The sequence below is a fragment of the Pelmatolapia mariae genome, linkage group LG3_W (assembly GCF_036321145.2).
Source record: "Pelmatolapia mariae isolate MD_Pm_ZW linkage group LG3_W, Pm_UMD_F_2, whole genome shotgun sequence".
Classification (NCBI taxonomy): Eukaryota; Metazoa; Chordata; class Actinopteri; order Cichliformes; family Cichlidae; genus Pelmatolapia; species Pelmatolapia mariae.
Window position 1 is genome coordinate 56,240,755 of NC_086229.1, and position 14,864 is coordinate 56,255,618.

At 42.6% G+C, this 14,864-nt stretch overlaps 1 protein-coding gene across 1 annotated transcript; it reads right to left on the minus strand.

The window, feature by feature from the left end:
• Nucleotides 1-493: 493 nt before the first annotated feature.
• On the minus strand, nt 494-9,391 carry LOC134623792 (butyrophilin-like protein 10). Its single transcript, XM_065470197.1, has 4 exons — nt 9,097-9,391; nt 2,753-3,094; nt 2,121-2,405; nt 494-537 (listed from the first exon to the last, which is right to left on the minus strand). Exons 1-4 carry the CDS (start codon nt 9,389-9,391, stop codon nt 494-496), a joined length of 966 nt encoding a protein of 321 aa, XP_065326269.1.
• Nucleotides 9,392-14,864: the final 5,473 nt, after the last annotated feature.

The following is a 14,864-nucleotide window of genomic DNA, read 5'->3' on the forward strand; positions in this document are numbered from 1 at the left end:
TTTATATGTGTAGTGTTCATGTCCTCCTTAAGGACCAGCTGCTGTATTTCACAGAGAGAGAAAAGAAAGCGCTAACTCCACTCAGAGATGGAGAAATCCCAATTTAACCTCTTTCATGCTCATCTTCTGGTTATAGGAAAAGTCTAACCCTCTACAGAGGCAACAGAAAATAGAGCTTATTTGAGTGTCTGCATTTTTGTCTGGTGGTGCGGTGGTTAGCACTGTTGCCTCACAGCAAGAAGGTCTTGAGTTCAATTCCACCAAATGGCCAGGGTCTTTCTGTGTGGAATTTGCATATTCTCCCCGTGTTTGCGTGGGTTCTCTTCAGATACTCCGGTTTCCTCCCACAGTCCAAAAACATGCACTTAGTGGGGATAGGTTAATTAGTAACTCTAAATTGCCCGGAGATGTGAATGTGAGTGCGAATCGTTGTCTGCGTCTACGTGTTAGTCCTATGACAGACTGGCGACCTGTCCAGGGTGTACCCTGCCTCTCACCCTAAGACAGCTGGGATAGGCTGCAGCACCCCCTGCGACCCTGAAAAGGATAAGCGCAAGTGAATTGATGTATGTCTGCTCAATTTCTACTTCAGTGATCAAACTACGTACATTTATCATAATTAAAATTTACACTGAACTAATGTTTGTATTCCCATTTACTCATACTATTTCATTATTAGTTAGGTTTGCACAAAAATTGCTAAGAGAAACATCATCCTACTTTTAGTTTTTACTTTCAGTACATCTCACAGCCACTGCTTTTTCCCTTTTACTTGTGTAAAGAAATCAGTAGTCCATAGAATCAGTAGTTCAGTAGTATTGTATTGTGGTTATACACTAGTATCTGTACTTCTACTCCAGTACAAAATGTCTGTAGCTTTGTCACCTCTGGTGTCATCATTAAGATAAGGATTTGTGTCAGTCTGTGGGATTGTACTCTTAAGGTTTAAATTGTTAAATAGTGATTGTGTGATAGTACATTTCAGATGTTGTTATGGAGAAACACAAAACTAATATAACACACAGTCTAATGTATTACTCACTCCAGGTAATACATAATGTAACACATTACTTTAAAGTGTAATGTAAATTACAGCACGAGTACAACACTGGTTAAAGCCACAATCAGTACATCTGCTTAAATGACATAAAACACAATGGTGAGGGGGGAAAAAAGCTGTTTTTCATGCTTGGTTGAATTTTTAAAGCAATATGTTTCTTTTATTTATGAGCATACCTACTGTCTCTGTTTGTGATGTGTGTTGTCATTACCTAAAGTCCAGTTCCCATCCAGGAAAGGTTTGATTATATAAAATAATTATATGAGTAGCAACATTTTTACCAAAACAGAGACTATGGTGACATTACCAAAGTAGTAATCTGATAATGATAAAGGAATATACATTGATGTTTTCACATTACTTCTGCTGCATACCTTTAAAATCAAAAGAGATTTCTTTCTACTCACACTTGGTAATTGCACATAATGTACATGATGTCTATGTGGTAACTGTGTGCATTTTTTTTTCTGTTCTGTTGAGTAGTATTTCAGGTAGTTTTATTGTGAAATCCTGATTAGTATTTTATCTCATTTCTGAAAAACAATGAACATCTTGCTATTTAAGTTCTTCATGTTTATCTACTCACGGATGAGGTCTGTTTCTTAGTTTTGAAAGAAGAGCTGCTGGTATTGAGTTGCTCTCTCTCTCTGGCTTCTTCGCAGGAAACGTCATCTCCTCGGTCAGTCTGATCCTTTGGCCTTCTGATGGTCTCTTTTTGAAATTAAAATTAAATAAGAAGGAAATGTCCAAACATGGATTTAAATATCAAAGCTCTCATTAGAGCCTCAATGAAAACATTGATATATAGTAGCAGTAAATAATTAATTAGTGACTCACTCATCATATGTTTCCTTATTCTACATAAAAGAACAACAGCTGATAAAATTAACAGGATGATGCAAAGAGCCAAACAAACAGCCAAAGCGATGATGGCAAAGGAAGAACTGGACAGGATATCAAAGAAATCCTCTGAAATCACAAAAAAAAACAATATTTCAAGAAAACTGGAGTTCAGATATTCAAAGTCTTTCTATCATAAATGTAAAAATATAATTTGAACCTGGAACATGTATGTGTGTCTCTCTGCTCTGGTTGGTGTTCCTCTGTTGGACTCTGCAGGTGATGTTGTTGCTGTGTCTCTTCTCCACAGTCACTCTGCTGCTGACAGTATAGAGGTCATCAGGACCTCTGAGGGTCTCTGTAGGTCCAGCAGAGAGGAGGTTTCCCTCACCGTCCAACCACAGAAGCTCAGGCTCTGGATACCAGCCTGCAGACTCACACTGTAACACCACTCCTCTGCTTTTGTCAATCCCTGATAATCTGATGACAGGTGAGGTGGAAGCACCTGATGCTGAGCAAAAAGAAGAGTTTGGAAAAGATGTCAGTGGGTAAAAAAAAAAACTCCTGTTATGGACAGTAATTCACAATTATTCAATTATTAATATTAAAAAAATCAGATGGATTTTGTATGTTCCCTTTTGTAAAGTCAATAATGAGGAATAGCATAATAATAAACTAATAAACATTTCTGGGATAAAATAATTGCTTATCCTTCATAGGTATGAATTTTCGCTATAACTAAATAAGAGTCTCAGCATTTGCTCCGAATTGACAATCCCACCAAAATCCTGTGGGCTGGATTTAAAATTTATATCAAACTACACCATGAACATACGATGTGGATCTACTTACCAACCACAAGTTCAACTACAGATTTTTTCCCCATTAAAGGAATTTGACATTCATATGTTCCTTTATCAGAGAGTTTTACTCTGGAGAGTTTGAGTGAAATGTTTCCGCGCTTCAGTTCATTGATGAACAGTGATGTTCTTCCCCTGTATGAAGGATTTCTTGCATTCACAACATCCTGACCGGATCGCCACACATGAACAAATCTTGGGTCCAAGTCAGATCTTGTCCACTCCAATATCTCAGCTGTCACATCCTCTGCAGGCTCCACGTGACATGGTAAAATAACATCATCATCAACTAATGCAACTACTGGTTGATGTGGACCAACCACCTGAGACTCCGCTGTAGAAAAAACAAAGAAAGATGTGTTTATTAATTTCTGCAGCCAGTTTGAATAAGATGACACTCAGCATAAGGCATTATTTTTCTTTCTCTTTTATTTTTATTTTGGTGAAGATAAGACTGTTAAAAACTTACAGTATGTTTCACTAAAGAATTAAATAAACACATACAGGCAGGAAACAAATCATAAAAATCACACTGTAAACTACTGTTTGTACCAAATGTAGCAAACATGCACCATTTTGTTTATATGCACTATAATAAAAAATATTATGCATGTAGCATCAAACTTACCTTTATTTAAGTGTATTAGAAGATGGAAAACCAAAATACTGAAGACTTTGTCTGGAGAAAGGGAGAGTGCATCTATCTGTGGAAGCATCCTCCTCTGAAAATACATCAGTGATACAAGTGTGGCGACAATATTGAAATAATAAGAATCTGTTCATTTCATTTAAAGTCAGCTTATTTAAGACGAAGAACATATTTTACATGTTACATGTTTTTTTATGTATACACTTTTTTTTATGTCCGATACTGATATCATAAATTTGGATATCTGCCGATACCGATATGAATCCAATATAGTGTATTTTTTAATCAATAAAACTGTTGTTTTAATATCTTGTTGCATTTTGTGTAAGTTCATAAGTTTTCATCGTTTTAAAAAACAAAACACTAAAGCTATTCTGTTATACCTGTATACAAAAAATACACTGCACCCAAAATATTTCATAGTTCAGCAATACTGATCAGTCTAATAAACTTAAACCTACTCCATCCTCCCTATTCTGGTATTTTAAAGAGTTCTTAGCAGAAAAATTAAACAACCTAACTAATAGGGTTGATGTAATCAACTTTAATTTAACGTATGTGTAAAAAAATGCACAGAAATCATTTTTTTTCCTACAATAATTAAATAGATTCAACATCTTTCTTAAACAGAATTGCAGACTGCACAGATGGTAGCTTCCCAAAGGAAAGAGTACTATTGCTTACTAGTGTGTATATTAGACTCAATACATACAGTAATTGAGTTCTATTCAATTCAATTTAATTTTATTTATATAGCGCCAAATCACAACAAAACTCGCCTCAAGGCGCTTCATAGGTACAGAGAAAAACCCAACAATCATATGACCCCCTATGAGCAAGCACTTTGGCGACAGTGGGAAGGAAAAACTCCCTTTTAACAGGAAGAAACCTCTGGCAGAACCAGGCTCAGGGAGGGGCGGCCATCTGCTGCGACCGGTTGGGGTGAGAGAAGGAAAACAGGATGAAAGACATGCTGTGGAAGAGAGACAGAGATTAATAACAGATATGATTCAATGCAGAGAGGTCTATTAACACATAGTGAGTGAGAAGGTGACTGGAAAGGAAAAACTCAATGCATCATGGGAATCCCCGGCAGCCTACGTCTATTGCAGCATAACTAAGGGAGGATTCAGGGTCACCTGGTCCAGCCCTAACTATATGCTTTAGCAAAAAGGAAAGTTTTAAGCCTAATCTTGAAAGTAGAGATAGTGTCTGTCTCCCGAATCCAAACTGGAAGCTGGTTCCACAGAAGAGGGGCCTGAAAACTGAAGGCTCTCCCTCCCATTCTACTTTTAAATACTCTAGGTACAGCAAGTAGGCCTGCAGAGCGAGGGCGAAATGCTCTAATAGGGTGATATGGTACCTCAAGGTCATTAAGATAAAATGGGGCCTGATTATTTAAGACCTTGTATGTGAGGAGCAGGATTTTGAATTCAATTCTGGATTTAACAGGAAGCCAATAACAATACATTTTACATCAGATGAAAACATTTGTTGTAAGATTCAGATAATTATTGGTTAAAAGCGAGACATTTTACATGAGAATAAGACAGAAAAGTATTTCTTTGTACCCCTTTTCCCTGTTAATGTCCTACCTGCCCCCCTGGCAAAACTTTGCTAGACTCACCCCTCCACAGTTACCAGCCATCAGCTACATAGAAAGGGGTCCTGGTGTAATATTAAATACATTTTAACAACAGCTTATCAAGCTTAAAAGTGCTGCTGTTGTTTAGCCACTGGTTTCCTCTGCAAAGTGGGCCAAAAACAATAGCGACTGGAGTCGCGACAGAAAAGCCGATCAGCCGATCAGTTTCTTGATTGAAGTAGCAGCAGGAGAGAAAGGGAGAGAGAGGCAGTCGCTCCACACATTATTTCAGGGTTTGCTAATATCCATACACACACATAATAGTAGCCCCTCTCGCTCAGTTTTTTGCATTTGTGCTCGCTTGCAATGTGTTACTTGCGCTCTAATGTTTTCAGAGATGCCTGTTACCCACCAGGTGACCGCATAGCTGGACTGGCATAGCTGGACTGGCCATTGGGCATACCATTTGGCCAGTGGGCCGATGGTGATTTTTCATTTTTATGTTTGTTTGTTTGTTTTTGTAACCATATAAACAATGAAAGGTGGTGGATTAGCCACTTAGTCATGATCAACTCTGGGCAGGACCAATTACAATACATCTGTATTGAGAGGAAAAAGAACGCGATTCATCCTGTACTTCAGCTAGAATGAAAAAAAAAGCTGGAGTTATTCTGTCTTTACGTGATACAGCTGCCTCTTCTCTCCTCATTCTCCCCCCCTCCCTCTCCTGTTATTACTTCAATCATGAAACTGATCAATGAACAGCTGATTGGCTTTTCTGCCACGTCCCGTCTCTCTTGTTTGTTTATTGCCCACTTGGCGCCAGAAAGAGGAAACCAGCGGATGTCGTGTTAAACAAGAGCAGCACGTTCAAGCATCATAAGCTGTTGTAAGAATTTATTTAATATTACTTTCTAATATCAGCTGATGTTTGCTGGAGCCACAGCCGTAAAAGTTGCTGGTCATGATGTCAGTTTGGATATGTGGTGAGAGGGAAACATGAAGGTGATACAAATCAAACACATATACCAACAAGACGGTGTACATCACTGTCACAACCAGTGATTGGAATAATGGCGTTACTATTTTCAGTAACGAGTAATCTAACTAATTACTATTCCTATCGTTACAATGCCGTTACAGTGACTAACAAGAAAATGCGGTCTGTTATTATTTGTCAACAAACCGACAGTTGAAGCTGTTTTCAGCTTACCGCATCTTATATCAGTTGCACGGAAGTAGCTGACTAGTAAGTAATCTGGATGCTACAGCTTCAAGCAGCTGCGTGCGCTCCTGCGGACGGTAATCACAATCACTGTCTAGCACAACACCTGGAGCTAACGGTCTTTTCACACCGAACGCAATAGAGGCGGCCAGAGCGTCAGGTTTACATGTAAAGTCAATGGAAAAGCGCGATGACACGCGATTGCGCGTCCGGCGAAAATTCGGAAGCATATTTGCGTCACGAAAACGCCAAAACCTGTGAAACGCGCGTCAGTGTACCACATCTGGCACGTTTGACTCGCGAAAAAAAACATGCGCGTGAGTTTTTGTGTTGCATTTTGTGCATACGCGTGTTTCGCCTCTACCGCTTGAGTTGGAAAACTCTGAACTCCAGCGTCAAATCACGCCGCGACAACCAATCAGGAGCCTGGTGACGTGGCTGTAACCTAGGTCAAAGAGGCAGATCCAGCCAAAGCCCTTCATTCTTCAATGGAGGGAAGGCTAATCAACGCCGTAGCAAACCACCCGGAGCTGTACGACACCAGTTGCTTGCTGTACCGAGACAGGAATATAAAGGACCAAGCTTGGAGGAAGAAATGTAAAGAGATCGAGCAACCTGGTAATTTCATTCATTTCTCTTTTTACATTTTTCACTGACCCGGGGAAGCTGCACAAAAGCTAGCGAGCCACCGCTATTTTCCCACTGATGTACAAATACCGTTCTGCTTTTCTGCATCCTGTCATATAGGAACATATTTTATTGTTTATTAATAAACAGCACACAGTGGTCCTGCTCATCCGTCGCTGCCTTGCTTTTTCACTGATTTTTTTTTTTTTTTGCACAGTACAGCATTGCATTCTGCAGCCTGATTGACAAATCTCCTCCGTGTCGTGTCTCCTGCGCTTGTCAAACTTATCATGTTTTGTTTTGATAACCATCACGTCCAACAGATAAAACAGCACAATAACACCCATAACCATGACCTTCATTCGGAAATAGACACCTGCACCGCGAGGGAAAAGAGCGCACAAAAGTGGCAGGCAGACGAAGACAAAACATGGCATAATAATACTTTTATGTTTTAAAATCTACAAAGGTTTGCACTTTGAAAATCAACTTGTGAGAACTGTTACTAATGTTCATGTGTGTGGGGAAAAAGTGAACTGTAACCACAGGTATGCAATTGTAGCATCAGATGTACAGCACGCACTGATAGCTTTTTACTCGGTGGAATTCCCTTGTGATCACCTTTACTAAATATCTACAACTAATCTGATTATATCCTGTTTTTTTTTTTCTTTTCAATGTTGAAATTAAAATCTAGTAGCAGCCTTCTCATTAATTTGCGTTTTGTGCTGTGTTTTACAGGCCCACAGAGGAGGACAGGTCCCAGGACGGTCCATCGGTGGTGGAGCTGGCCATCCTGGAGTTCCTGAAGAGGCCACGCCAGTCTCCAATGGAGCATTTCCTCCTCAGCCTTGTTGCTGCTCTGGAGAGCAGCTGGGTCCTTTTTATTCCTGTCTCTCTTTAAATACTTATATATATATATATATATATATATATATATATATATATATATATATATATATATATATATATATATTATGTTTAATGTTTTTTCTGTTTGAGAATTTTAATATTATTTCAAATGAATTTTTATAATGACTAATGTCTCAGTTCTACTAAACAGCAAATGTTGGCACACGACTTGACAGATGTAGAATTTATTTCATATTATACTAATGACAAAATATATTAATACAGTGGGATGCAAAAGTTTGGGCAACCTTGATAATAGCCATTATTTTCCTGTATAAATTGTTGGTTGTTACAATAAAAAATGTCAGTTAAATATATGGTATAGGAGATACACAGATTGATATTTGAGAAGTGAAAAGAAGTTTACTGGATTTACAAAAAGTGTGCAATAATTGTTTAAACAAAATCAAGCAGGTGCATAAATTTGGGCACCACAAAAAAAAAGAAATGAAATAAATATTTAGTGTATATCAATGTGTGTGTCTCCTATACGAAATATGGGGGGCCTTCGTCTGGACGTGCTTCCCATCCAGAGCTTACAGCAGAGGGGGAAGCTCCAGTGCTCCTGGAATCCCTCTGTGATGAACCGCCAGTCTCCAGATGAAGGCACAGCCATGAAGTCGTCCACTAGACAGTCCCAGATGGCCGTCGCTACCTGGGGGGTGATCTGGCACACCGTGGACACACCGACTCTGAAACTGAACGCGATGGTCCTGAAGGAGTCCCCGGTGGCAAGGGACCTGGACAAAATTGTTCAAAATTAGTATTATGTGTACTGCAGTTACAAAATACAATATTCAAATTCCAAAATACTTTTGTGATGTCAGATTTAAATTACAAAACATAAATCTTACACAAAACATTTTGTAATTATAAGGATAATTACATAATATATATTAGATATAATATGTAATTATAAGGATAATTACATAATATATATTAGATATAATATAAAACAGTTGTGTTTTGTTTTAACTTTAACATATCATAATTTGATTGGCACTGTGGCGAGCTCAGGAAACAGAGGAGACAGAGGTTTCGTTTGGTCTTGCTTCCCCAGCTAGCCAGGGAGCACAGCCGTTTATTTTAGCCTTTCAGAGGAACACTGGCGCGAGCCCACTGCTCAGCGCGGCCACAACAGAACAACAACAAAATGGCCCTCTCTCACTGGCAACACACACAGAGGGAGCGTCACCTGTCACCATGACAACACAACAACAACAGAACTGTAAAAAGAACTACAAAACAAAACATAAATGTCCATAACATCCCCGAACAGCCCTGGCCCGCTACATAGCCCCCACCTAAGGGGTCAGTCGTCTCCGACGACCCAATTACCCAACACAAAGTCATGCAACTGTCCATGTGTCTTCCTTCGGCGCGCAGGCCGATCTCGACCAGCAGGGGAAGAGTCACTTGGATGAGAACCTGGGGTGCCACCAGCATCCCCTGTCCTGGCGGCTGCTGGAGCGGGCGGGCAGTACGGTGAGAGCCTGTCCTGGCGCAACCGGTTCTCTGCCTCGGGGACGGGGGAAGGCTCTAGGACGTCTCCTCCCACTCTCTCCATCGGGGCCCCCACCTGATGCTGCTGTAGGGGGGCAGTGAAGCATTGAGTGGAGCCCTTCCGTGCCATACAGGTGTCACAGCAGTGCGCATGAAGTTCCACATCCCGTCGACAACCAGGCCAGTAGAACCGTCCCCTGAGACGGCGGAGAGTTTTAGCATTTCCATAGTGGCCGGCCCCCACCGAGCTGTGGACGAGCTCGAGCACCTGCGACCGCAGCGTCCGAGGCACCAACAGCTACAGGAGATCTCTGCCCTGCCCGGGGGCCCGCCATCTCCGGTACAGGAGGCCGTCGTGGGTCTCCAGGGTGTTGTACTGGGAGTAGTAGGCCTTCACTTCAGGCCACTGTCCTGACACCCCTGTCCAGCCTGGGCGTCGTGCTGCCTCCAGCCAGGCCCCCACCTGAACCAACGTCGCATCAGCCTCCTGCTCCTGCTTCAGCTGCTGCATGGTCAACGAGAGCCATCCCCCTCCGCCGGCTGTGGCCCGAGCAGTAGCCAGACCCCATGCCTCCTGGGCCCGCTCTCCCTGCCATTTCGAGAGGGGCAGCTGGCGTGGGCGCAGACAGATGGGTTGAGCAGAGCCGGTGTCGGTGGTGTGCTGAACCAGCCGAGTCTGCCTGCAGTCTCCGGTTCCCTGCTTTTGACCGCACTGGAGAGCCAGAGTCTCTGTACCAAGAGTGATAGCCAGCTTCGCTGTGTCAACGCAGGCCCCCCAGAGGGTCAGCAGATCAAGGCCGATGATGCACTGTTCTTGGATGTCAGCAAGCCAGAAGTCGTGCATCAGCTCCAGATCCTTCACTCGGATCCGCAACGGTTTGTTCCCCCGCATGTCAGTTCTCTCCCCCGTCACTGTCATCAGCTGGGTGTCGGTGGGTGACCAACCCATCACAAACGGCCCAGATGTTCCAGGAAACACACCGGGTCGTATTAGGGAAATGGTGGACCCCGTGTCCACCAGGGCTTGGCAGGGCTGGTCCTCAACACAGCAGCTCAGGTAGAGTCCCTTGAGGTGCCCGACTAGGCCCGCCACCATGCATCGTTCTTGGAGGGGGGCAGGAAGCTGGAGCGGTGGTCCCCTCGCTGTGACGCTCCCCCTCTCATCCCCCTGAGGCCACATAGTTCTGGCCTTCGGGGCGGGCGCCAGGCAGTCGCGTGCCACGTGGCCAGGCTCATCGCACCGGTAGCAGCGGTCGACGGGGACGCCTCCAGGGCACCGAGGGCTGCAGCTGGCATACCTCCGGGACCTCTCCCTCCCTGTCGTAGTCTGCGGCTCTGATTTGAGGGTAGTTTGGGGGGGGCACCTGCTGGTTAGGTGGTGAGGTGAGCACCAGCTCGGCCCTTTCAGCCTCAAGGAGCGCCTCACGGAGAGTTTGAGGCATGGCCAGGCGGACGTGTTGGCGTAGTCACTCTGGAAAAAGTCCTCGCAGGAAAGCATGCAGGCTAAGCTCCTCAGGGGCTGCTGCTGGGAACTCTGGATAGCCACGACGAGCATACAGCAACACATCCGCTGCAAAGGTGCCCAGGCTCTCCCCCGGCCTACTGCTCCGGTTGGTCAGCTGCTCCCTGCTCTGCTCAGTGGAGTGCCGCCGCCCAAATCGCCTCTCGAGTGCTATGGTGAGGGCCTGGAGCTCATGCTGGTCTGACGGGGCTAGGTCATGGAGTACCTGCAGTGCATCTCCTTCCAATGCTAGCGTTAGCTGTGTAGCAGTGTCTCTCTCCATTCCGGCGAGGGTGAGCTATCCCACTTCTGACACCAATGTGGCGAGCTCAGGAAACGGAGGAGACAGAGGTTTCGTTTGGTCTTGCTTCCCCAGCTAGCCAGGGAGCACAGCCGTTTATTTTAGCCTTTCAGGGGAACACTGGCGCGAGCCACAACTGAACAACAACAAAATGGCCCTCTCTCACCGGAAACACACACAGAGGGAGCGTCACCTGTCACCATGACAACACAACAACAACAGAACTGTAAACAGAACTACAAAACAGAACATAAATGTACATTAACATCCCCGAACAGCCCTGGCCCGCTACAGTACCAACTTTTACCACTACAGTGAGCCAGTCTCTCATAATTCCTCAACATGTGAATCAGGTAGGAATGAAGTAAGACATTAATAGAAATAAAGACTTGTATGTTGACATGTAGCCCTTTCCTTGCTTAAATCATTGTTAATATTTTTGAAAAATTAACCTGTGATAAGACATATCAAGATAGAATATGCTAGATAGAACCATATAACTAAAGATGAACCAAACTGTTCACAATTTTATCTAGCTCTCAGATTTAAGAAAGGCTGGTGACCCCTGTTATAGAGTCTGACAGCTCCAAGGATTATATACAAATATTCAACTATACCAGAATTAAACCGGGTCTAAAAAAAAAAAAAAAAAAAAGGAGTGAGTATCACTACAAAGATTAACCCACAGTGGGCCTCATACCAGTTTGATATCAGCAAACACCGAGTGCATACACTGATAGACACCACAGCCATGCTATCATTGCAAACACTGATAACAGCATAAATCGAATTAAATCGGGACTTGATGAGACCTTTCGAGTATCACTACCCAGCCAACATTTATATGTGAGGCCCATATGATTTGGAAATGGGCTGAAAAATGGGCCCCAAATAGGATTGTCCGCGGGTTCCATAATGGCCCCATTTCATAAGCCCATCTCGGTGTTATATTGGCAAAATTTGGGAACTAAATGGGCCCCAACTGGGCAAAGTACACAGAAACCCACCCGGGCCCCATCTTTCAAGTTTTTTTCAGTATATTATACACAGTCGTCTCCGTACCACAGTTTGCTATCAGTAAACACCGACAGCATTCACTGTTAGCATATCACATCCATGTTAGCAGTGTATAAACGGATGGTTTAGCATATATTAGCACAGGTATCAATAAAGGACTACCGTATTAAACACTTTTACTAACCTCAGGCAGGTGGACAGGCGCTCTGCAGGTGGGATTGAGCGCCTGTAGTTGGTGTCTAGGCGGGCGATTCTGGGACCGATGACAGCAGGTCCTCAAACTGGGCAAGTGAAAGACAGTGATATCATCGCTGTCATCGCTGTCATCACTGTCATCACTGTCATCCAGGCGCAGCTCCTGGAGCAAGTGGTGAAACTCATCAAACTGCTCACGCCTCTGGAGGACCGGACCCAGGTACGGCGAGGACGTCCTTAACGGCACTGCTCTGCTCTCCACAGTAAATAGAGAAGGGAGACTCTCTCTTCAAACGCTAGCTCGAAAGCTACCATCTAGCAAAGACACCGTCTGGCACAACTTCTTCCGATATTCCTCCCACATTTCCGGTTCACGCGCGTGAAAATATGCAATTTTTGAGGCGCGATGGATTTCTGTTGGACACGCGTCGAGGTGCGAATGTGCACGCGTCAAATTAGGGGCGTTTGGGGCGTTTTCTCTCGCCTCTATCGCTTTCGGTGGGAACACACTATAAGGGGGCAAAACAATCGAATGAGTGCTGCTGTTTGACTGAGGAAGAATAAAGTAGTCATGGTAAGCCAATCACATGACCACTTAAAGACAAAGCAACAAGGTGATATATACCAGTTTTTAAACTGTGTTCATAGGCCACGTAAAACCAGAGTCATGATAAACTATATATATGCGGCGTTTTTTCCTCAATAGTTTCGTCACGTTTACTGTCTAAGGAAGGGCTAGCAAGCACTCTCTGCTTATGACCAAAAAAGAAAAAAAAAAAAAAAAAACAGGGAAAGTTTTAGGACTGACGGAGAGGGAGAGAGAGAGAGAGAGAGAGCAGAAAAAGAGGGAGAGTGAGTTTTGAGATGTGAGAGATTTGTGACGTTTAGTGTGTTTGGGGTGTGTAGTTAATGTGTTGTCTTGTGTAGTTAGTTTGTAGTGTTGTGGATAGTTTTGTGTTGTTTGTCAAAACAATGAGGCGACTGCTGTCTCCAGGTAGAAAAAGGAGTGATACACCTGCTGCTGTCAGACCTGCAGGTATCAGGCTGTGATGTTTTCCTTTATAGTGGACAGAAATGATTTTATTGGAGTGGCACAAATAATTTGTGTGGCATCTTATTGAAGAACAGCTGATTGTTCTGTAAATAGTTTGAAATGGTTATTTAAAAAATCAAGGTAAAAGGTAAATGGATGCAAATAACTTTGTTGTTTGCAAAACATGTGCATAGGATTTTAAAATTGACTATTTATATTTGCATTTAAAGTTATGAAATATGATCCATTAAACATGTTTGTGGTTGTTATGGACAGAACGTTTATGGTGAGTAAGAATGCATGCTCCTCTAAGATCCATAAAATGACATGTGGTGTGCCTCAAGGGTCGGTTTTAGGCCCTGTACTTTTTAATTTGTATATGCTCCCTCTTGGGAGGCATGGAGTGAACTTCCACAGTTACGCTGATGACACTCAGCTGTACATCACTGTGTCTCCTGATGACACCAGACCAATGGATGCCCTTTTTAACTTTATTTTAGATATAAGATCTTGGCTGGTGAAAAACTTATTACAGCTTAACCAGGACAAAACTGAAGTTTTAATCATTGGTCCTGAGGCTCAGAGAGAGAAACTCTTGTCTAAATTACAGGCATTTTCACTATGTCCTTCGCTACAAGTGAAAAACCTGGGTGTTATTCTTGACTCTGAGCTTGGTTTTATCCCACATATTAAATTGGATTTTTTTCATCTAAAAAATATAGCCCTATTCTCTCTCGGGCCAACACAGAGATGCTGATGCATGCTTTTATTACCAGTCGCATTGATTATTGTAATGCCCTGCTCTCTGGTCTCTCCAAAAAGAATATTTCACCTTTACAACTTTTACAAAACTCTGCAGTTCGTGTGCTGACGAAAACCAGAGGGCGGGCCCACATTACACCAGTTTTAGAATTGCTGCACTGGCTCCCCGTTTTAAAGTTCTTTTATTGTTTTTTAAATGTCTTAATGGTCTTCGGCCTTCTTATCTCTCAGATTTGCTTTTACCATATGAACCGTCGCAGACCTTGAGGTCCTCTGGTACTGACCTTTTGATTGTCCCTAAAGTCAGGACACATACTCACGGAGAGGCATGCTACATTTTTTTTGTATGAAAAGTGCTTTATAAATAAAGATTGATTGATTGATGGTAAAAAATATAACTTTTTCTACTCTCTTTTTCAACTTTTCTACTCATTTTATGTTTTTTGTCTCATTTTAGATCAAGAGTTTCATGCATTAGCCTACAATCGCAAAATGGTTGAATGTCAGGGAATAAATGTCAGTAAAAATGTCAAAAATCACTATTTTTCTTCAAAATAAAATGCTGATGATACAGGATGCATGGTTTTATACCACAATAGCAGAGAAGTTAAAAAAAAGTGGCTTCAATGGAAGTGAACAGAGCATTTTTTTGTCGAGAGGCACTACACAAAATTCATAATGCAGTCAAGTCAATTTTGTGTCTGTTCTTTGACATGTCAAAGAAACTAGTCACTCGCAATGTCTTTTCAATAAATAATTAATAATTCAAATGTTTAAAACTCACATTTAAAGCC